The following is a 25816-nucleotide window of genomic DNA, read 5'->3' on the forward strand; positions in this document are numbered from 1 at the left end:
AAGATGAAAGAGGAAGGGAAAGAAGAAATAGGGATGAAAATACAGGATAATTATCGAAATATAGTAAAGAAGCTTAAATAGGCACAGAAGATACTTTATATTCCCGTCCTATTACTTGAGAATCGAGTTTGGACTGTTCATGGTAAGACACATGATTATTCATACAACTCTGACCTGGATCCAGGTAACTGCACAAGTTGGAGTTATCCTGACCCAGCCCAGATGATGAACAGTGTTAAACTGATTGTCTTATTTGTCATTTCTGACTATTAAATCATTTTCATTCATTTAGAGGATCTTATGCAGTAAAAAAAAAAGGACGTGTTTGAGTTAGCCAGGGAAGAAAAAATCCAGATGATAAGTATATATTCAACAAATCGGAGTTCTTGAGTGTTTGGACCAAACTGTTATTATTCCTAGGACTAGGTGGTCCTTGTACCTGAAACTAACCCATTTTCTAAATTATAATACTGTATTTGATTAAAGGAAGAGAAAAGATGAAGGAATTCCCTTCTGGAAGGAGAGGAATCTTGACGTCCTTATTCAACCCATACCGAGGTTTTGGAAGCTAGGCCAAATAAAAGTAAATAGGAGTCCCTATTAAAGTTTACTCTTACATTTTAATATTTAATTTCATTTATTCGAAAACTAAGTATACCGTCATGTTTTTCCCTAAATTACAAATATACTACACACACAAAACTATGCATAGACAGGCAATCGGATCTAACTTTAATGAACGGAAAGGGAAAATTCCGAAACGGCTTTCGAATCTCCAACTCTTAGTTTGAAAACTCACACAACCGGAAAACCAATTCACTTCAATGCAAATCCTGTCCATAACTATTTGTATTCACAAACATGTCTTCTGTTATGTGGGACTCCATATATAATATATCTTTCTGTTTATTTTTCAGGTGAACTTCCAATAAGCCGGGACTCCATAAGCTTCCAAGTTGTTCATGTAACAATTTGAACTAACATTAGCTGTGTTTTCAGTAGTTTTCTGCGAAATTGGTGATTTTTTTTTTTTTTTTTTTACATCGGTGATGTGTGATGTCACCCCACGAAGGCTATTGAGACAAAGACGAAGGGACGCGCCAAATTACTAAGGTTGCATCTAGTTCCCAATCACAACGCAGAAATTTCGCACGGTGGGATTACAAAACGAATAAAAAATGTAAACACTGGATAAAAAAAATTTTGACAGGGTATGGGTATCTCAACCGGACGACAAGGGTCCTAAGTGTCCTACCAGATTTCGGATTAGTGTAAAATTCAGAAAATTCTATCCAAGTACTCACATATGAATTACATCGAAATAATAATTTATACTTTATAACTATCCAAATGGGATGCCCATACACGAATATTTACGGAGAAAAATAATATTTAAACAGAGAAAATTATTTCCCGAAAACCTACATACTTAATTATTCTGAAACTTCTAAATTAGGTATAATTCTATTTGGACGAAAACAAAACGGATTTAGTACGTAAATTATAAAGACTTATACAGTTAAACATGACCATACATAGTATTGTTATACGGTATGGCTTAAAATTATTCGGACCGGAATTTTTTAAAAAATGATACTACCTATGCTGTAACTGAGGGTTACACTTCACTCTATCCTTAAGCACGTTCATGGTGTAACTGAACTGCCACAACCAGGTAGTATGTTGGATATAATCACGGTAACAAGTAACCTTCGCCTTATCTCCATTCGCATGCAACTCACGATATGAGGACCAATTGAACAAAGATCTCCACAAAAAGCGATAGAACTTTCTTGGTTACCTTTATAATTATATTTGTTCCATTAAAAAAATCAAATTTATCAACAAAGGAAGCTAAATTAAAAAAATGTTCTAAATCCATGTCATTTCTCATAATGTTCCAATTTATAATAACGACATTTCCTTCAAGATTTTTTAAATAAAAAAATCTGACGAAACTATGTTGTTAAATACATTAAGTCTCTTGAATATTCAGTCCATCTATTCATCATCAAAAGCAACAAGTCGATTTGTCCAACATTCATGAAGAAACGGAACGTAAAGATATAATTTAGAAAAGTAAATTTACAAGAGATCAGTTTAATAAGCTAGTTGTTGATCGAGTAGGCGACAAGAAACTTGTGATTTCATTGATCGCTTAACGAAATATAATAGGTTACGATTTACAAATACGGTAATCTTAAATATAACTGTCAAAGATTACTGAAGTTTCAAGTCATTCTTCATTTGATGCATCGCAAATAGGAGCACATAAACTAACTGAAAATAGAAAAGACACTCGTTTCATTGATTACTAGATTGTTGTTTTATTTTTTTTTTTCAGATCTCGAGCAACAACATAAATAAAGAAAGTAATGCTTTCTGAAAAATACAGTATGTGTCAAAAAATGATTTTTGGATGTCTGTTCGTCTATTTGTTCACATATCGAAATGTACAGAGGCCACATTGTTTGACATATTATCAAGACCAAATTTTAATCTTAGAGTTTATATGACATTCTCTAGGGGAGCTATTCAAATTCTACCTACACCAGCAAATAAGAGCATCTAAAAATATCTGAAAGAGCAAATAAGAAGGTAAACGTCTAAAACTGTCTCTTCTTCACGCGGGAAAAATAAGTTTTTGAACAATGCTCGAGTCCCTTTCTTTTTTTCCTTAGAATACGCATTTCAATCAAAGTTTAATGGTCAAAATCTGTAAGATACGCTACTTTTGGCATAACTATTCCCCTAGAATATACCATTTAACTAAAGTAGCATGATAAACAGTACTAAATAGTACTAAAAAAATAGTAATAGCATGATAAATACTACCAAAATGAATAATGTCTGTGATTAGAGAAGAGAAAAATGCATTATAATACATATTTTAATGTATGAGATTTTATTCTACATTAAATTCATTATTTATTATCGAATTGAAATATTGGAATTTATGATGACAAGCAGGGTGCGAAATTCTTGGGGAACGAGGGAATTCCCTCAATAAATATTTTTGACAAAATTCTTCCCACTAAAATCTTGCTGGAGGACAATAGAGTGAAATGATGTCAGAAGTTTGCAAAATAATTATAGTAATCCATATGTAATCAACCTGTATTTCATATTTAATTATTAGGTGAACTTGTGGTCAGCGGTATACTTGTAATACCTAATTTTGTATAGTTGTTATTTATTTATTTATTTATTTTATTACTATTCAGTTCTCCAGTCTCCTCCCGCTTCGATTTCATGATTTCGCACTCTCACGAAAAGTATTAGACACCGGTAGGAAAAATACTAATGTACACGGTACACAATATATTCCCTCTGGTATCAAAAATCTACTTCCCTTTGACATTTACTATTAGAAAAATCTTAAATTTGTCAAATTTACATACTATACATAGTAAAAAGTTTATACTAACTAGTCACTGCCTTGCTCTTGTTTTATTATTCTCTTATTAATCTCCACAATCTGTTTGTTGTCTTGTTGAGTTGAGTTGATTGAGTTTTGCATCCCCTTCAGCAGCGAGGCTATATGACGCTCTTGTATCAAATGCTTTTGCGTCCAATGCTCTACTTAAAACTAAAACGCCTCTTCTGTCTGTCCTTGTTTTAACTTTGCACGTCTCCTCTATTCTGCTTTCGTCAGTGGTACAATGCCCCGATTTTTCATTAAAGATTCTTCAAAATGTTTAGGAATATCAAAGGAACAAAAGTGAAGTGTGATCACTTGCAACAAGTAAAGAAGCTTTAAACAAATATATCAATTTATTTCGAGATAGGAAACTACATAAAATATACGTCAAGTCTATAAAAGAACTGATAAGTTACAGCAACTGGGTATCTAAGAAAATGTTAAACCAAATAAGTCAATTGTATAATACGAAATTCTTCAAATTGCCAACAGGTGTTTTATTTGCCAACTTGTTAAGAACGAACGGATAAAAAGAACAGACATCCAAAAATCATTTTTTCGGTATATAGGGTTCGTAAAACGAATGAGTGCGTTATAATCTTGAATTCGATCTTTTTACAATCACCATACATCTCTTCTATCGTAGCTCGCAAATTGCTAGCATTGAGGTATTTGTTCTTACCGCAAAGGCCTGTGTATTTCTTGCTGCATTGCAATGGCGAACAAGAACTGCATGCATATCCCCTCTTGTACATTTTGCTAAATTGAACATTTCCAGAGGGACCATAATTGCACACTAGTAGGATGACATACGAACCTCTCTTGTCTCGGTACCTGGATACTCCACAACCAAGTTGGTTTGTTTCAGCCCATACAAGTTGTGTATAATGTCCATAGGCAGAACTAAAATGAAGAAAAAAATAAGTTTTATATTTAGATCGATATTTACAGTATATCAACCAAATTTCACTTTGAATTATCACTATTGGAGTGATCAAAGGAGTGGACATTGATAAGTTGAATCGCAAAACATTACAAGATATAAAGTCGATATTCGTTATTCATCCTCATACCAGACCGTGGTTATGAAGGACGGGATCTACCGTTGACGAGGGCTGCTATCCACAACTTCTCTCCGCGACAGTTGGTTGGAGCACAGACTAATCATGTAAGATACCGTTTCCCACCAAAGTATATCCACTCAAAAGGAGCTGAATTATAGGACCCTTCTACCTGTCCCGAAGACAAGATATAAAGTGTAATCTAAAGCAACATCAATAAGGCGAATCGTTAGGGTATTCTGTGCAGAAAAGGTTGACTTACTCTACCATGTTTGCTGTGGCAAAGTAGTCAGGAATATATCTGTGGAAGCAAATTATACAAGATTCGTGAAAATTGTTTGTATCATGTTTACCTACGTATTGATGAATATATTGTGTACACATCAAGGAAAAGATCTGAACGCATATTAGTGATATACATAAATATTACCATTATAGAAAGAGTTACTAATGTTTATGCTCTAACATGATACTCGTAAGTCTTTATGTTGATACAAATAATTATATAGGCAGAATACCAAAACTGGACAATCGAGTATAAGCGAAACCAGCAAATTAATACTCGAAATCCACTAAATAACACGAACACATCCCAATACAAAAATCAATCGACAAAAGATAAAAAGTACCATACTCCGTCACCCATGTTCCAGTCATACTAATATTATAATGTGGAAACGTCATGTCATGACTTTGTCAAGTCGGCACCGGTTAACCTTCTCGTAGGGAGTTGTTATTTCACTAATGTATGTTTACGGTCACATATATTACATTTCGCGGGTATGCGTATTGTAACACGAAATTACCTTATATAAGGGACATCCTTATATATATATATATATATATATATATATATATATATATATATATATATATATATATGCCCTTTCTATGACCCGATTATTGGATGAGGACGTTTGCTTGCGAGTGGTGGATTATTTAACGGTTTACAAAATTTAAAAATATTTTAGTTCTGAAGTGATTATCTCAGTATCACATGATTTATTGTTAGCGATATACATAATATCTTGGTGTTATTTGGCTTTATTGATGCATCAAAGTTTCAAAATTTACTTCTTACTTTCCTGTAACAAGCTCCTGTACTCCATTCTTTCTAAATGCTGAAAATTATTTTGTAGTATATTATTTAATAAGCTCAAGATTCTATTTTTCGAAATACAAGAAAATATAAAGAATAAAATACCGAATTATGTTAGAATCAATTATGATTTAAATATAGTTGTGTTGCACAAAATCTTCTGTACACAATTGTATAAGAGAAAGCAAATTTTTATCTTGTTCCTTACTTTAGTAAGTACACACAACGAAAATGTGAATTTGGGTTTCATTATTCATTCTTAATGTTCCTTTTCTCTTAATAGTCCTACCTCAATGTAGAGTATTGAACTGTCACATGACACCCAACACATAATACTGCACTATTCCGGAACCACTGTTCAACATGAATGAAAAGTATAATATTTTTATACATACTGAAACATAAATTTGTTGTTTGGTGGCCAAGCATAGTAGTTAACTTCATCGTACCACTTCTGAATCAGTTTTATTATTTCCTCTTGCACACTCTTGAATTGTTTGGTACTTGCTGTTATGGCTATGTTTTGTCCAACGTCTTTATTATCTGTAAAATTGGAGGATAAAGATCAAAAGTAATAAAACATTCGTCCATTTTAAATGCAATACTAATTCAGAAACACATCCCGAGTTGTATGAATTTCGGAATTTTAGAATTTTAGTCAATTTGGGAACTTTAAAAAGACATTGATATATATTGCCGTAGGCTTTGCTTATACTTACACAGAAAAAAATTCGTTCTCCGGACAACGGTATATTGTACAAATATACGGTATCTTCTTGCTTACTATAGAAATCAGTACGGAACATACGTTATCCGTATGCTACACAGGCACTGCCCTTAGATGTTACATAATGCCGTTGCAGGATGTCTGACATTTCACAGTTTTCCGTATATCACATGCATATAACTATATTACCTTTGCCAGCTATATGTTATATACGTCCATATGCATGTGAGATCCTGAACGCCAATATTGTTTCATACGGAAAGTACGTATAGATTGAACACTTATACAGAAACTATTATAAAACATGCGTTTGAGTTATATGTCTGCTATACGTTAAGTCCAAACACTACAGGAATTACGCGTGTAACCTATCTTTTTAAGTACGCCACTTACATTTTTTCTCAGTGTAGCCTTTAGTTACGTTACAATCTTTTAAATAATACTTTCAATAACTCATTCAGATACAAATTTAATTCTAATATTGAAATGGTTTTTGTTAGTGTATTGGGAACCTCAAGACATGCCTTGCACATTGAAGTCTCATCTAAAATAGGGTTATTTGCTATCATTTAATTATCTGTGTCATCATTACAATTTGCTTTTTGTCGTCTTCTTTGCATTATTTTTGTGGGACGTAGAGCTGAAATGAACCCCAAAAAAAGTACCGGCCACCGCACTTAATTTTCTCATTCTAATTCCTTAAAAGAAATCATATTGTTCTAGAGCTAGTAGTGAAACATTTTTTCTGAAACATAAATAAAATTATGTAGCATTTTCTAAAAACATCGTTTAAACGCAATTCACCCCGAAAAGCTCAATAACAATTGTAGATTTTTGCACAAGAAATTATGTCAATTGTTAGAGTTATTAATGAAGCATTTATTTATAAAATGCGAACCAAAAAAATGTATTGTCATTTTGAGAAAATAGTCAGAAAGAAAGCTTACTCAAGAATAAATTATTCTCGTAAATTTTTTCGGGACAAATGAGTTATGCCACATTGTTAAGTTATTAGTGAAATAGTTGTTTCTGAAATATTAACAAAATCATTCGAGTCCTTTTACAGATCGTCCACAACAACTCACCCTGAGCAATAAACTAGCATTCGTTGATTTTTCAGGACAAATGAATTATGCCAGATTGTAAGGTTATTAATGGGATATTTATTTAGGAAATATGAAAAATTAGAGTCGTTTTCAATAAAAACATCCGAAAAACTCATCCCAAGAATAAACTCTCATCTATATTTTGATGACAAATGAGGTATGGTATATTGTCGGATTGTTAATGAAATATGAACACAATCGTCCGAAATAAACCAAGAGTAAACTATCACTTGTCGATTCTCCCCAAAGAAATTACCTATAACACATCATAAGGTTGTTAACGAAATATTGATTTATGAAATAGAAGCAAAACCGTTAGAACCGTTTTTGAGAAAGTCGCATTTTTTTTTTTAAACTTTCACCCTTCAGTAAAGTATCCCTACTTTTAGGAAGTAGGAATAACTATTCAAAACAAAAAAAAAATAAGCTCACAGAAAAATCTTAAGTTTAAACTTTGGTTTAGGATGAATGGTATAGCTTCTAGGCGAGTGTACGTCACGACAAGGGATTGAACAGACACATGTACGAGAAGACGGACAGATGTCAAAATATCAGTTTTTTGGTATCTTAGGGTCATGAAACATGTGAATCCGTTGAAATCTCGAATTCGATTTTTCCAGCGATCTCCTCTCGTCTCTCGAAACTAAAAAGCAGAAAGTGGTACAGAGAAGACAAACATTTTATACAGATTTATATGTACAGGGCGTACATAAATTCCTGTAAAAGTTTGCAACAAAAATTAGCACAGTTTCATCAACTGTCATATTAATGTCCCTCTTGAGATCGTGACCTTTTTCTTTAAAGCAATAGTTCTCAGTCTTTTGATTGACGACACACTTTACTCAATTGCCACGACATCGTGACACATTATATCCTTCTACTACTACTAATAATATAAATTATAGTAATGCAATACGAAGAAATGTCATTATGCAGAAGTAGCCAATGCAAAAAAATGAAATTTTTGAGTTTTACGTCCCACGGTTATGCCGGTTAGGCTAAAGGAGACGGTGATGATGAGAAATGAATGAAATGGTGGACTGAAGAAAGTGGGAACGGGAGAACCCCGAGAAAACCCACGAGCACGGTGAGTAGCCAATGCAGTATCACCGCAGAAACATCCTATGAAAGTAACCCAGGCCACCATCCACATATTCCCATCGAAATGAGTTAAAACAATACATTAATCACCCTGGAAGATTTGACGAGATATGAGATCCAATTGTCAACATTAGTTTGGTTCCACCGCTTACAAGCCAGGAAGTTTCGCAGCACTTCGGACAGTCATTTCATCAATTGGAACCACTACAGCATCTTCAAGAAAGAAGGATAATTAAGGTAAATGCACATTTCCTATCATAATAGTTAAATCCCTTCTTTCAGTAACTCTTCTTAGGCTATGAGCCAGGTGAAGGTATTGACATCCGACGTTTCGAATGCAGACATTGCATTCATCTTCAGGAATTGTAATGAAGGGGCCGGAGACGTTCGCATGTATATACAGAGACTACTTAGGGGCAGATCTATGAATGGGGGATTGTGATTGAATGACGGAAATGTTATGTCGAATGTCTGTTTTTGTTCCTGATAATCAGATAGGGCTGAGTTGAAACCCATTGTATCTATTGAGACTGTTCCTTTCAGGTGAAATAGAAAAGGCGTCCTTTATTGTTTTTTCCCAAAAATGCTGCACTTGGCTACTATGATGGTATTTGTAAAATCATTTTTCTATCTAAGTCTATTGTATCCAGTTTGTCCTATGTATGCTGTACCATATTCACATGGTATACGGTATACACTAGATTTGAGAGACAACAACAGCCAATCAGGAACCAGCATCCCTCAGCCAATCAAAAGCAAGCATTTCCCCCAGCCAATCACAAGCCCATTCATGGATCTGCTCCCAAATATTCTATATATACATGCTCATGTCTCCGGTCACTTCATCGGAGGATTGAGATAGATATGAGAATCTGATTTAGTGAAGACGTACAGAGAAGAGCTCTTGAGTTCGTGTTACTGCGCAGAGAATATTTCAGTGGCAGAGAACATCTCACCGGCCGAATGAAGTTTCAACGGCAGAACGAAGACAGTGTAACACACTAGTAAACCTTGCGGTGTTAATTAAAGTGCCGTTAAAATCAAAAACACAGAAAGGAAATAGTTTTTGAGATAGGTTTCCTTAATAAGAAAGAGAACTTAAAAACACGGCATCTTACACAAGCATAAACCGGGAGAAATAGTATTACGCTGCGTCGGTCTGTCCTCCTATTGTGGACCAAGATTCGCACCGGCTATATAAGTTGTACATGCTATGCCGACAGTCGACTGACGTGGATGCAATACATTTCTCTTGGAGCGCTGTAGAGACAAAAACATACAAATTATAGATAAAACGGTTCTCTTTAGGCCCAAAATCCAAAATCCGGCCAAACCCTCAGACAATACAAAAATTCTTTCAAGATACCGAAGCAGAAAAATCAAACCAAGAAGAAGGAGAATAAGAAGCTCACAAGCCAAGAACAGCAGCAGCAGCATCCAGAACCAGTTGAAGGCCTAGTAGCTGATCCAGAGGTAGACTTTACCCAAAGTGAACTGCAACCGCTACCAGTATTGACGTACTCTATCGGCTCCAAACTTAAGACCCACGAGGACATTATGAGGCACATAAAGAAGAAGGGACGCTTCCGAGATGGAAGTTATATATCCCAGAAAAAGAACATAGATGATAACCTTCCCGACTCATGTAGCTCGAGAAACATTTCTGCGCATCTTTGAGGAGGACAACTTCAGTCCACGAACGACGTTTGACAACCAGCAGGATGTCGAGAGTTCCGAAGAAGAAGAAGAAGAAGAAGAAGAAGAAGAAGAAACTGGCCCTATTCAGAGCCAGTCACCTATACTCACACTCCAGAAACCTCATAGGTGAGGAGTCTGAACGCACACACAGAGACACCAAGCACAAGTAAGAAAACTAAGCTCGAAAAAGAAGACCAACAGAAGTAGAACTTAAACGAACGCCAGACTTGCGCTGAAAAATTAACAGAATTCAACAGAAAGTTGCCCGAAAACGGCGCAGAGTACTAAACCAGAAGTAAGACTAACCCAGAAAAATCGAAATACTTGTCCTTCTGAGAGCCAGGAAGTAGCAATAGAACATAAAGAAGAAGGCTTCATTCAAGTAGAAAAGAGAAGAGCCAAGAATGGGTCCCAACCTACGGAGAACTAGGCCCTTATCAGGCCCGGACCATAAAGAGAAACGAAGTAATGGCACTGACAACAAGCAGAAGACATCCCCAACATTTGCATCTGTAATTAGAGGGGTACAATTGGATGAACAATTAGAGCCAATCATAACTGACTTACGAAACCAGAACATTGTATCATCTAACATTATAAGAATGCAAGCACCTTCTGGACCCCTCCCACTTCTACGGGTGTTTACTACTAAATCCGACCAGGTCTATTATCTTATAACACATAGAGTGCATGTTAACGGTATGCACTATAGAGTGGAAGCACCTAAAGGGCAGGCAAGCCCGAACTCATGTTAGAAATGCTACCAATATGGGCACTGGAGGCAGTTATGCAACAGAGAGTTTGTTTCCGTTGTATGGAAGCCCACAACCAGCTGTGCAATAAACCTCTCAGCAAGAACTTCTGCGCAACCTATGCCATGGAGGGACATAGAACCGGAAGCGGAAACTGCCCAAAACTCCCACAACACGCAGAACTGACTCAGTCCACAAGAATACTCTACCAGCGTAAAAACACCCAACAGAAACAACCAAAGAAGACACAAACACAACCGCAAACTCAGCAGAAGGAAATGGCAAGCTCTGAACAGAAGACAACTCAAGTACAAGATCACATCAAGCACTACGTGGACCAAGCGATCAAAACTGACACAGATAATATCTTTCGTGTGGGTATCTAGCATACTCACTAATGCAACAAATCAGGAAAACAGCAGGCCATTAGCAACAGAAATTAAAATTGCAACATTGAAAATATCAAACGCACACCTCCAGGCAATCATCAACTCCGATGGATCCACTCCACATACATCCTAGGTCCACAATACATAGCATCCAAATAAAGGAGAGAAAAAACTGGCTACTACGAAACCAAACCAGGCGGCAACGGGATGAAGGGGAAGAAGAAGATACTACAAAATAACACTTTGTTCCACTAACCAAACTTACCAACCAAAATACAGACATTTATCAAATTAAATTCGCACCCAGTTGTCGAAAAACACAGACAGTAAGATATGGTTTTATATGTTTTTCCCATCCCTTCTTTGTGTGGTTTACCGTGTAAATAACTTGAGAATGTGCATGACAGAAAAAGGGTTTTTTCCTGGACTCCATTTGTTTCCAGGGTTTTTCCTGCTACTACCCAAGCCAATACTGAGGTTTAAAATTCTTCACGTGCTTTCCTATTTTCTTTTTTACTCTTCTTTCCTTCTCTACTACACACTGCCAGTAAATGTCTTAGGATAAAAACCTCGGTGTGAGACAACATTCGACATGCTGCTTCAAATCTCTAACTGCATGTAGGAGGTGCATGTAGATATAGGATGGTGCGTCACTCAAGGAAACGATCTTCCTTGCTAAGGGGCCCTCTTTATCTTCAATTTATTTCCGTATTCCTTTTTTCGGTCCCTTCATTACAATCCCTGAAGATGAATGCGATGTCTGCATTCGAAACATCGGTTGCCAATACCTTCACGAAGCTGATAGCCCGAGAAGAGTTACTAAAATCACGTCGTCAGGAAAAATTCATTTTTTTTCTTCAAACCAGTTCTTCTCTCCCTCTTTTATTTTCTGACCAATTTAGAATTTTTTGTACATTTAAAATTGTTGAATTTCATTTATGCAGTGAACCATAACCTTCCACAATATTAGTTACGTGTGAGTTTCAGTTTATATCCCCATTTACATCCCTTTGCTTGAGTAATTTATAATAAATCATGAGTATATTATAAATTATAAGTCAATATCTGAGCTAATTGAACTGACATTTCACACCTGTACAATACGGAGATTGATTTAGAGAACAATAGTGAAAGCTAGTATTCAACAAACGAAGGGTATTTGAAACAGTTTTATTCTTCCCTTAATATACCTAATGTTAAGGATTATATTGACCTCATTGCTTGGATGAAATCTAACATGTCTTCCTCTCCGATGGAGGATAGCTTGACATTACAAAATATATTTTCACTTACGCAAAATAAAACTCTGAGTATGAACTTATAAACTTCCCTTGTCATGCTCAAACAGTGCAAAAGTACGTTAAACTTGTGGCAGATTGCTGATTTTACTAGTATGATATGTATTGTTCTTCCATTATATTAGAATATAGGAGTGACAGATTCTGCCTGTTACTATATTAGAATAGAGTGTTACTATATTAGAATAACACTAAATTTGGCGCAAATTCGATTTCATGATGACGGCCTTGACTGACATTGGTAAAACTACATAATTTAAAAGTTCCTTCATGGTTGTGTGGCTGTATGGTATTCATCTTAGCGTCGGTGACAAAAGTTCCCAGTGGAAGTTCGTGTACTCTGGTACTACTGTAAGCTGTAGGTTCAAGTCTTATATAGTTTCGGTGCTGTCAAAGGACGGTATCTCCAACTGTCAACATAATTTAACGTACTCTGTGCGGTTGGATGGTTGAGGAGGGCGTGGATTGGGCTCGAATTCAAGCCATCTCCACATGATGAAATCTGGACGAAGAGCTGTAAGTTAATGCTCTTATCTTAAAGTTTGAATACCCCTGTTACCATTAAATTTTTTTATCAGTATTAAACAACTAAGTTAGAGCAATTTCATACTATTAGAAGTCGGAAAATTTATTCCTTAAAACTTGAATGTTAAAGCAATAATTGATGTTTTATGTAGGATATTTTTATCAAACGTTAGACCATTTGCGCGAACTGAAATAAAATATAGAATTTTTCCATATACCTTTACTTCTATCAGCATGCGAATACGCAACTTTTCCGAACTATGAGAAATGAATATTTGAAAATTCGGTAGTCTCGATTCACTCCAATACTCAATCCTTATTATTCCCTGTCAAGCTACAGATTTCCTCGTTTATAGGAAGTACTTTATAAGTTTACTTGCTGGTTTTCAGTGACTCCACTCAGCGTCTCAATATGCAATTTTAACGTATTTGTGTCCTTATTATTCTTTATAAATTTTCAAGTAGACATTTATTTGGATTTTTACCTTTACTTACACATAGTAGGCCTATCTAAACTTATGTGGAATTTCAAATTTCTCCGTTTACAGAAATATACTACTTTATGTATTAAAACTAGTATTTTTGAATTACTCAGACGTGAAAGTTTCCATGTTTACAGGAAGGACGCTGTAAATTGCTAATCGTTTACACAATTTGTGTTAATATGTGATTTTGTCCTAGCCCTCTAAACTCCCCTTGAAGGGTGAGATTTTGAGGTTTTGGATTGTTTCACGTCTTGCAGCTTATTTATTTATTTATTTCGATTTGTTTTACATGTCGAAGTTAAGGTTATAAGAAGCTTTAGCTACCACCTAATATGATACAAAATTCCAAGAATTTATAAGAAAAATTCGAAGGTAAAAATTACAAAATTATTATATATGTTTGATGCTCACTTACATACACAAACACATCACAAATATTATAGTTCTCTATGATGGTATATAGTATATTATATACATACGTGTTAAGGCCAACATACACTAGCGTATTTTCAGCGCGCATTTTCGGTCCGTAAAATGATGTCGTAAATTTCGGTCCGTAAGTTGGCCCATACATTTAGCGTAAAAATAGGCGCGTAAAAGAAGAAGAAAAAGAAGCGGTCATTTTTCGCTCTTCCTCTTGCCTGTTGTTTGAGCACATGGTCGTTTTCCAGTTTACTCAAGTTGCTTGAACAAGATGGATCTACCTGAGGCCATGGCTTTAAGTGCAGGTGCTATAAACATTGTGTTATTAAGTAAAAGAATAAAAAGAAAGCATAGAAGAAACAGACTGGGAGCCACGCCGAAGAGGATTAAAAATTCACATTTATCTATATTACGTCCAAGCAGCTCAATCCATTTGGCCTATTTTTGGTACAATCTTAGATCATTGTACTTAGTGATCTGAGATCACTAAATATTTATATAAATCGTACTTCGAAGGAGGAAGACACAGGACAGGCAAAAAGTTATATTCAATTTTTTACGATATAGATTGCAAACATTTAAATTTCTAAACAGACACAATGATGATTTAATACAATCTGAACGAGCTTGATGTGTGGTTTCCTCTTACCTTCCGAAATAAGCCTATTGTTTGGAACTGCAGTTTACAAAGAATAAGGGAGTTTAGCGATAGTAGAATAATTGATTGATTTTTTTATTATACGATGTTTTAGGCTGTTGCCTTTGGTCGTTAAAAAGTGGGCTACTGAATGATAAATTGAATTTAAAGAAAATATGATTAATTAATGGTTGCAGCTTTCGTTTTTTTCTTTCTTACAAAATTAACGAATAATATAGTAGTAACAAATAGAATAAATTATCCCCTCACGGGATACCAATTTTTACTAACTTATCCACAGCTCAAAAATAGGCCAGAAAGGAAAAACAAGACTTATACAACTACCTCCAGCCCCATTCTTTAGAAATAGTTTGATCCTTGTTACCTCGGCTTTTGTAAGTTGCAGGGATCCTCCCCGCTGCTACCACCTACCTTTTTTATTTCAAAGTTTATCTTGCCATTTAGTTTTTATCTAGTTGTTAAAAATCATTTAAATATTTATTTATTGAAAGTTTGGGTGTTAGCGGACTTAGGTAATTTCATTACCGGAATTTTCGGCACCGGTAATTTTGTCACCAAAATATTAGCATGTAGGCTATTTCGTCACCGAAAATTTCGACATAGTAATTTCGTCACTTGTAATTTTGTCACCAAAATATTAGCGTGCAGGAAATTTTGTCATGGTCATTTTTTCACCTTTGTTGAACTAAGTAGAGACAAAGTAAACGACCGAAACAGCTGACTTTATCTTAATCAAAGTTGGAAAACAATTCAGTTGTTGTTCGACTCTGGAAAATCAAAGTTTCGGATACTCGAAGCAAGAACAAACAGCAGTAAAATAACACAATGTCAGTTTCAGCAAATGTTAAAAGCACAGGCAAAATGGGCCAGTAATGGATTTATTATCACTATTTACAAATATTAAGTTTTGGCAATATTAAAATTTCAGAACAGAAAATTAACAAACAAAATATAACTTGTATTAATGCAATAAATGGTTTACATGTTCATTTTCTACTATTCATAACATTATAGGAAACAACAAGCAATGTTTTTTTCAAACATTTAGTTCCAGTGTTATACGTTAAGCACATAGACTAGAGCCGTTTCTGAAAAATTTGAAACACTCTTCTAGTTTGCTGTTTGGGTGGTTGCCCCACAGCATCTTGATGAAGCACAGCTGAAACCGTTGCTTCAACTTGTTGAATTTCATGAATAAGCTTCCAAATAGTTGCGTGGGACATTCCTAATAGATGATGAAACTTCTATTTCCACAATTCACAAATACTATTTATCCTATAATTGCTGTTAAAGGTAGCTTGGTGAACATTCCAATTGTCTGGGGGATATAGACGGGGCACATTACTCAAACAAATATTCCCAGACCGACCTTTAACACGGCGATACGTGTTTGACACGCAAGTGCTATCAAAATAGTCCAGAAGTTCCAGTTCTTCCTCGATGCACATCTGCACTTGTATTAATCGATGCACATCTGCTTTGGAAGAAACGCAAATCTGTTTATTTTCTCGCAAAATAGACGAAAATTTTCATTGCTCTTGTACCGTTCTAAGAGTCCAAGCTCTTGGACCTTCCTCCATGTCGACTGAGTCAGGTGAAAAAAAGTAACGCTATAAACGAGTTGAATCTCCAAAAGTTGCATTTACAGCCAGCATTTACGCTATATCAAAATCCATTACCATAGTTACAGGTCCGGATATTCACTAAATTCACTGCACTGATGCACCACCGCACGAGACAGTTCTTCATATGAATTGGTCTACATTAGGGCGTATACCTAGTAAAGGAAGTCTCACCTCAAATAACATACACTTTTATTTTCATGAGCCATTGAAAAGTTGGCGTTCACCATCCATGTTTCACTTTTTAATAGCTTCATAAGGCTATATTTAAAGGAAACATCCAGAAATATTTATAAGTTTTTCTTCCTTTATAGAAATTTGTTCTCTTCACATATGTATATCCAATAACAATTTGCCAATGTTTACTCAGAGTTGAAATATAATATAATTCTTTTAATAGCTCCTAAAAAAAAGGCCACTCTTTTCAAATGACTCTATTAACTTGGAAAGTCCAAGAGTTTGGGTTCAGAGAACGGTACTACAACGATGAAAATTTTCGTCTATTCTGCGGGGAAATTAACAGATTGGCGTATCTTCCCATATTTGTTTGCTATTTTCTGTTCTGAAATTTTGATATTCGCGAAATTTAATAATTGTAAATAGCGAATAATGAACCCATTAGTACCCCATGTTGCCTGCGCTTTTAACATTTGCTCAAGCAGACATTATTTTTTTCTACTGGTGCTTGTTCTTGCGTCGAGTACCAGAAACTTCAATTTTGCAGAGTTCAACACCAACTAAATTGTTTTCTAAGTTTTATTAAAATAACGTAAGCTATTTGATCGTTTGCTTTGTCCCTATTTAATTCAACAAAGGTGAAGAAATAACCGTGACGAAATTTCCTATATGACAATTTTTCTGTGATAGAATTACTGGAAACTTTTATCTTTTGTCTCAAATACGATATCTAAAATATGTAACTCTTTATTTAATAATAATAATCTATTTTGATTATGCTGCATAGTTTTGCTTCAGTTGAAGATTAAAGAAAACAAATTCAAAAACCTTTTTGAAGTTCATTCATTGTACTTGTATTATGTTCTAAAAGACACTGGTGATGAAACTATCGTGACATTATTTTCGGTGACGAAATTACCTATATGGTAATATTTTGGTGACGAAATTACCGTGACGAATATTCCGGTGACAAAATTACCGCCGCTCGGTGTTAGCATGCGGGGTCAGGTTAAATTCAGTTCTACTCTGGTTTTCGTTTATTGCCAGTTTATCACTGTTTATTTTCATGTTTTCTTTAAATGTAGTCTTTAGTAATTTACTGTATTAAAAAAAATGTTTTAAACACTTAATGACTTTTTTCTTCGCTCTTGCTCTTGGGTATGTGACATGAGGGTAAAATCCACCCGAACTTGAGGGTTTCCACATATACATACAAATCAATTGAGTAGTAGTAAGGGTGAACTCAACATCGGATAATTTTCTTTAAATTCGAGTGATAAGTTTCTAAACTTAATACTTTTATCAGATTTCCAAGGGAAGGTATTCGAATTTTCTTCCTATCCCCCAAAATAAAGGAAGTTCACTGATAGATGAAAATAAAAAGACAAATGCGATTTTATCGAAAATGACTCTAACGATTCTGCTCGTACATCAATATTTCATTACCACTTTTATTATCTGGCATAAGTTATTTCTGTGGTAAAAATACAAAAAGGTTAGTTTACTCTTTCTTGCCTGTGAGTTTTTTCGAGATATTTTCTCAAATACGAGTCAGTTAATTTTGTTCGTAATTGATAAATAAATGGTTTATTAATAACCGTACAATATGACATAACTATTTTTTCCTGAAAAGATCCACAACAGGTAGTTTACTCTTGAGGGAGAATCTGTTTCAAATTTCTGAAAAACGCCTTAGGTGATAGTTCATATTTCATAAATAAATGTTTAATTACTAGCCTGCAATATAGAAACATCCACTCGAAGCAGCCTTGAAGATGAGTTTCTACTATATTCAATATGTAATGTCTATGAAAAATATACACTATTAAGTAGCAGATTGCGTCAATTATGTCAATTCTCCTAATAATGATGCATATACTACTTACAAACATAGTAAAACGATTGAGTTGTTAGTGAAATAAATTATTTAAATGACAAGTATTGAGTGTTACATAATATTTTATGGCAATATACCTCCATTTTATGGCAATATACCAAGTTGACATTTATCTAGGAAGGTTTGATAGTACTCCCAACACTGAGATTGAGAAATGCTTTAATAAGTTAATATAAATTTATGAGTGTATTTCCTGTAAATGGGTGTAATTTTCAATTCTGGTCTTAGTTATGATCTCTTTTGGGCTTACATCTATTGTACTTTTCAGGTAAGTGTTCGTAAACATATCCCCATCATGATGAGATATAATACAATGTTGAAAAATATTCAACATGGCCGGTACCTCGAATTGAACCAGAACTTTTACGGCTGGGAACCAACCACACACAAAAAAGCTGTACAACGATTTGCTATTTGACTTAGTATGTAAGCATTAATGGTGAAATAGGATTATTATTAGATTTAAATATTTGCACAAACTGAGGTTTGGAAAAATATACGAAGAAAGAAACATTATATCTTGTGGTTTATTAATTCTTTTTTTACCGGAGTAATGTCAAGATCACGTGAAAAATAGTTACTTTCTGAACCTATTTCGCTATAAATTCTTGTAAAGTTGAGAAAGTACTTAAAATAACAAGCAGCACATTGTCAAAATGGCAAGAATCGTCATCGAATTTCGATATTCGAACTCAATTATTTGCTCTGCGTTATCACGGAAATATCGGATAGTATCTTGTTCAAGGTCAGGATTACTAGGCTACTATTTAAACTTACTTCGTAGGTAGCTATAGCTTTAATGCTGGTGATGCTTTCTTCGAATAATTTTTTCAGGGAAGCGTCGGATAAAAAAAATGCATTAGTTGGTGAAGGAGTGTCCTGCACAAGAATGAAATGTAATTTATATTTGTTATTGGGATCAGGTTTATTTGTGTTCGGCCGGAGGCAACCAAGTTCCCGCAAGTATGCTGGATGCGCTAACCTTATCTTTAAATTTTCTTTTTTCTTTTCTTTCTTTCTTTTTCTTTTTCCGCTTTTGTAAATAGCGTGGCATCATTTATTTATTTATTTATAACAGGTTTCAGATACAGCACTAGGCCATTTTACTCTGAAAAATTTTAACAATTTGATAACAATTTAATAAGAATTTGAGGTCAAGATGGTACAAGACAACAGCGACATTACAAAAATAGCTTATTTATAGATGATCTGAAAGTATACTCACTTGATAAAACGTCTACAGTTTCTCCAAAATTATAGGTACTGATAATTTTGTTTAGAAGGGACCTTTGGACAATATTAACTCTCACCGCTCGAGTGTAAAAGAGATCACTAGACCGTGTTGTTCTAGCGGGTACGCGAGAATTGATCTGACTTAACAACTGTACATATGATATGTGGCCATTTACAATTTTTTGCAAAAATATTAGGTCAGCAATTTTGTTTCTCACTAGGGGAGGTTTGATACTGAGATATTTTAAAACGCTATTTTTTGGAAGTGTTCGGAGATGAGGTACTCGGTAGGATACAATGGCTAAAAAGAAATTAATTACGGAATTTAATTTTTTAAATGAGTAGGGCAGGCCATAGACCAGATAGGAGAACAATACTCAATAGTGGGAGCAACATATGATTTATAGATAATTTTCAATTCGGCAAGAATGGGTCAAATGCTATTGACAGTCATACTTTTTTTAAAATATCACAACAGAGGACCACAGCGACTCAGTGCTAAAGCACTTATCTCTGGTGCGTGGGGTCCCTGATTCAACCCCCGTGCAAATAAGTGTGTGTGGGCAACATCATGTCCGTGGGTTTTCTCAGGGTACTCTCGTTTCCTCACACATTTCATTCCACCAATTCCCTCATCATCACTCACTTGCCTTAATTATTGTATTATTTAGTCTAAATGACATAAACGTGGGAAGTTAAACTCAAACATTTCATTTCAGTATCACAACATGGGTAACTCTGAAGGTGTGATTTCATCTTTATATGCGCCTTTACCTGTGTGAAAAAAAAACTAATGTCCAAATATTAAATTAAATCTTAAATTCCTAGTCGAAAGGCATCAGGTTCGATAAGTTTAGCGAGCCTATATGAGAAGTAGAACCCGAACCGCATGAGCTCCCGCCTAGAATCGACCAGGGCGCCCGCACAGAGGACGCATACGCTGACTATATAGCCACGGAGGAGCTCTCATAATTTGCGAATTCAGATTAGGAAGTATTGGATTTAAATACCTTTTTCTCTGTGCACTCAAAATTAATTATGAATTTTAATTAGGAAATAATGTATCGTTTTGTGCAATAGGAAATATTAGTTTAGCCGAAACCGTATCTTGTATGGAAAGACTAGCGCAAACTAGATTGGAATGATGGATGGATGAATGCTCAAAAACCCTTTCATGTGAGCCGTTTTTACGCGCCGTATTTACGCTCGAAGTTAAAAGCAGCCAGACTTTTCCAGGGTATGAAAATTCGGTGCGTAAACTTACGCCAGGTCCCATATACAAATGTATTGACAGCTGCTAACAAGACTAGCGCATGAAATTTTATGGCTACGGCGGAAAAATACGTCAGTGTATGGCTCGTATTACAGTACGTAATTTAAGTTTTATATCCTATTGACGAGCTTCTCTATTGGCTCTTCTGCCTCTGTATACATTCAACCCTGCTTCGATTACAATAAATTGTAAACTGATCTTTTGAAAGAATTACAGAGCTTGACTCACATATCGAGGTTGGCAAAGCATTTCAATCAGAACAGGTATGATGTTGATTATGTACGATTTCGAGGAATAAGTACATCAATGGAGAGAAATTGCAAACTGGCCATTAAAACGTAATCTTGTGTCCCTGTCATAGAAATCACTTTAGGAATTAAAGTATTTTAGAAGGTAAGAAGGTTATGTAAAAGTAAATGTTTTTCAGAGCAGTACCAACGAGTGTAATTTACACCGTTGCTGCATTTTCAGCAGTTGTAGCTTTTCAAAGAATGGTGTGACATGATCGGAGAATTTTAAGTTAAAAATAAAACGTACGCAAGCATTTTACACCCGCTGCAAAACCTTTTTGCACGATGTATTAATTTGATCAGACCAAGTTAAATATTTGTTAAATATGACAAGATTTTTAGAGGAAGAGAAGGAGATATCTACGAGGCATAAAGTTATATTGGAAACAACTAAAGCATCTATTAACGTAATCGTACGTTTGGAATCAATTAAAGTTAACTTTGATTTGACTGGATTCACTTTTAAGCAATTATATGCTGATGATCATTTAGCCAAATTACTCAAATCTTGGTTAATCTCTGTTATACATTTATCTATTTGCCTTGGTGAAAAAATAGATACAATTGAATATTGTTCGCATAAGTGTGAGTCTTACTGTGGTTTAGAGATTTTGGTAACCTATTAACGTAAAGACAGAAAAGAAGAGGCCCTAAAACACTACCTTGAGGAACCACACAAGAGATATTTCACTAACCGGAAACTAAGTCGGTGACTACCACATACCGTTTTCCGTAACATCAATAATTTTGGACACATTTAGCAGCTGAAGTAGAGAGGCTAAATTTTTGTACAAGTTTCTGCAGAAAAATTTCGTGGTTTACTGACTGGAATGCTTTGCTATAGTTCAGTAAGGTGTATATGGTTATCTCCCTCTTGTCAAAGCAGAGCGTATTCATCAGTAACATTGATAAGGGTGTAGAAGTGCTGCGAAGTTCACGAAACCCAGACTGAAAGGTGTCTAATAGGTTATAACTTCGAAGGTACTCATGTATTTGGTCACTTACAATATATTCAAGAGCTTTAGATAGAATGAGTAATATTGAAATAGACTTTAAGTCTTCCCCAGAACGTACATACTTAATCTTAGGGAGAGGCAGCACTAGTGTTGTTTTCCACTAGACTGGGGTGAATATGAAAGGTAATATTTTCTTAATCAAAGTTAAGCTTATCTCATATGCATCTATATCAAGAGATTTTATCTTCTCAATCTCTTTCATTACATCTTGTGGCGTAACACAAGTGAAAGAAAACAACATTTTCTTCAGGCCTAGGGTTTTGTCCGGTGTTATCATATATTTTCTTTTAATCTCTGAGCTATAAGTATCAATTCTACAGAAATAATTATTGAGATAATCAGCAGAGAAAAGAGTAACTACATCAAACTGGCCACCTTTACTGCTATGAATGCCAAGTTACTTTCTCCAAACACGGCAGGGATTCCAATTTTCAATCAGGGTGTTAGGAAGATTTTAATTTTGCATTACGCACAGCTTGATTACATCTACCTCAAGGATCCTACATTCCGTAAATATGTCATTTGAACTGGGGAGATTTAATTTATGCGGTTTCTTAAATTTAGTATACGCTCTATCGCAAGAAGCCATTAAGCTCCGAATTTCGTCTGTAATCCAGGGTGAAGATGCAAAATAAGCTTATTTAAACAAGATATTTGGTCACCTACCTTGTTAAATGCCAAGGCAATAACACAGCATTACGCAAGAGTGCTTCCTTATTATCTTTTTTCCAGGAGGGACGAAGGAGGAGAATAAATAAATATGGTGGTTCTTCCTGAGGTAAAAAATTCCGGAGGTAAAATAGTACCCGGTTCGGATCTTCGGGTGGGTACTACTCCGGGAAGAATCATAAGAGGAGAAAATAATAACTTTCATTTCATCATGGGAACCTGGAACGTACGAACTTGACGACGTGAGGGAAAAACTTGCAGATGTAAAAGTGGAAATGGACAAATGTAAAGTGGACATAGTGGGCTAGAGTGAAGTGAGATGGCCAGGGAAAGATGAGATAGTATCGGGAAATTACAGAATATACTATTCTGGTGGCGATAAGGCCGAGAATAGTGTCGCGATATCAATGAAGAACGAAGTAGCAAGAAGTGTAACCAAACTGGAATACTACAGTGACCAATTGATGTTTGTAAAACTGCATGCAAAGCCAGTGGATATTGTGATAATACAAGTGTATATGCCAACAATCGACCATGATGATAATGAAGGAGAAGTAATGTATGATCAGACCAGTGACATATTGCATTTGGAAAGAAGAGGTAAGGTCAACGCCATAGTAATGGGAGACTTCAACATCTTAGTAGGAGAAGGAGCTGCTAATAAGGTAGTGGGACCATTTGAACTAGGTAGAAAAAACGAACGAGATCAAATGCTTATCGATTTCTGTAGGCAACATGATCTTGTGGTGATGAACACGTGGCTTAAGAAAAGAAAAACCAAGCTGTACACGTGGAAAAGTCCAGGAGATACGAAACGCTACCAAATCGATTACATTCTTGTGAAGCAACGTTTCAGGAATAGTGTACGAGACGTAAAGACATTGCCAGGAGCGGACATTGATTCGGATCACAATTTACTGGTGGCGGAAGTGCAAACCTGGTTAAAATTGATCAAGAAAAATGGGAGGAGAAATCGAAAATCGAACTTAGATTGGCTAAGAAATATCGACGATGATGTGAAAGAAGAGATTGAAGAAAAATTCTGTGCAATGGGAGATATGGTTGACAAAGTAGAGAATAGTTGGGAAAAAGTTAAACAGATTCTATTTGACACACTCCACAATAACATTGGTAGGATGGAAAGAGCACCGAGAGAACCATGGACACCTGAAGCAATGCTTAAGAAGATGAAGGAACGCAGAAGGGCAAAAAACACGGACATCAATGAATACAGAAGGCTGAATAATGAATTGAGAAGAGTGAAATGTACCATTACGATCATGTAATGAATTTTTTGTTTGGAGAAGCCCAATATTTTTGAACCTACTGAACTATACGATTTTTCTAAATATATTTTTCGATACATGTAGTAAATTCATTTGATCTTCATTTAAATAAAAATCAATGTGGAAACGTTGAATAGCCCAGTAGAAATTATATTTCGGGAATAATATTGTAATGATTTTGGTAGAGTCAATAATGGACCGAGATTTTATCCCCTTTACCAATTTATTAAAATTTGATAAATTCAAAACGTCTTTGATTTACAAAAAGCAAGATAGTGTCTATCTTGTTAATGTCCAAGTAAGAGGAGAATAGGTGTTTTGCACGGTCCCCCTTCTCTCAAGCCAGTCTCCAAGGCACCTGCAGGTTCCGGTGAGTCTTGAAGGATAGCCCCCTCAGCTCAAGGCAGCTTCGCGAGGCTTGGTTGTAGAAAGGACCCCTAGTCCAGTGCGACCTCGGGAAGGATAGGTGTACCCCTAGTGACCTCAGGGTTGTGTAGGTGATTTGGTCAGTTGGACGACAGATCCTGGGTCCCTCGGTGGTCCTTCTTTTATTTGTGCTCTTCGCGTCCTTCCGTGAGGTCCGTCTTCTTTCGGCGTTCCTCGGTGTCCTTACGGCTCTTAGGATGCAAGAAGATTTGGAAGTAGGAATTCGAAAGATCGAACGTTGTTATGAAAGTTTTCCCCTTTATAGAGTTTAGAACGTCCTCTGTTGATTGAAATGACATTAATAAAAACTTAGTGTAACTGTTACACTTCTGCACATTGAGAACTATCCGTGATTCTTGTGCGTTGGGCTTCTTGAGCACCAGAAGTGGAGAGACGAATTCGTTATTGTCTGTGGGCCTGATTATGTTTGCCCTGATAAGGTCTTGAATCTGTTTATCTACCCCTGACTTCTGATATTTAATGGAATAGGTGGGGAGCGGTCGTGAAATACGGCAGACTTAGAAATTCTAATTTTATGAACGTATCCCCTAAAATATCCGATGTCATCAGGGGCATACGAAAATATGTCTCCTTATTTAAATAACAAGTCATAAACTGCTTGATTTTGCTTTGTGCCCAGGTTGGGATTAACGTCCAAGAGGTCTTTATTGAAAAGTCTTTTGTGTATTTTAGATGTTCTTCCGTTTCCTCTTTTGTCTTAAACTCATATGCTTTTTCAAAAAATCTGGTTCTTCTAGGACGTTAATAGAAATTTCGTGTTCTTCCTCAAGAGCCGCCACTGGCGTATTCCTTTTAATAGTTAAACTTTTGCCATTTGGATTTGAAATTAAAGTTATCATTTAATTGTTTCTATCTTTTGATCGAGGGCATTTAACCTCTATTTCTCGCGCAATCCAGAAAGCAGTGATAATTATAAATATTCTCTGTCAGCAATTTTTCTTTCCTGCTACTTCTATAAATGTATGAGAATGAGGAGGTAAAGTTATTTGCTTCGCCACTTATAAACAATTTTGGTTTGTCTGCGATACTATCTGAGTCATAAAAGCTGATAATGTATTTTCTCTGCTTTGCGCTGGTAACTGGGGCTTCCTCGGACGCTTAAAGAATGAGATTGTATTTTTATTTAAGTCGATGGTGGAATGTGAACGTTGGAGAAAGTCAAT

General features: G+C 35.4%; 1 protein-coding gene across 2 annotated transcripts in view; it reads right to left on the reverse strand.

Annotated features, from left to right (window-relative positions):
• LOC145688978 (venom allergen 3-like) overlaps positions 1–25816 on the reverse strand; it is a 216813-nt gene that overhangs the window by 16654 nt on the left and 174343 nt on the right. For both annotated transcript variants that reach the window (XM_081763134.1, XM_081763133.1), the window contains 2 exons: positions 5977–6124; positions 4104–4324 (listed from right to left, as the gene is read on the reverse strand). In XM_081763134.1, coding sequence (XP_081619260.1) covers positions 4104–4324; positions 5977–6124 — 369 coding nt within the window. The remainder of the gene's footprint in view (positions 1–4103; positions 4325–5976; positions 6125–25816) is intronic.

The sequence above is a fragment of the Thermobia domestica genome, chromosome 7, assembly GCF_964235325.1.
Source record: "Thermobia domestica chromosome 7, izTheDome1.hap1.1, whole genome shotgun sequence".
Lineage (NCBI taxonomy): Eukaryota > Metazoa > Arthropoda > Insecta > Zygentoma > Lepismatidae > Thermobia > Thermobia domestica.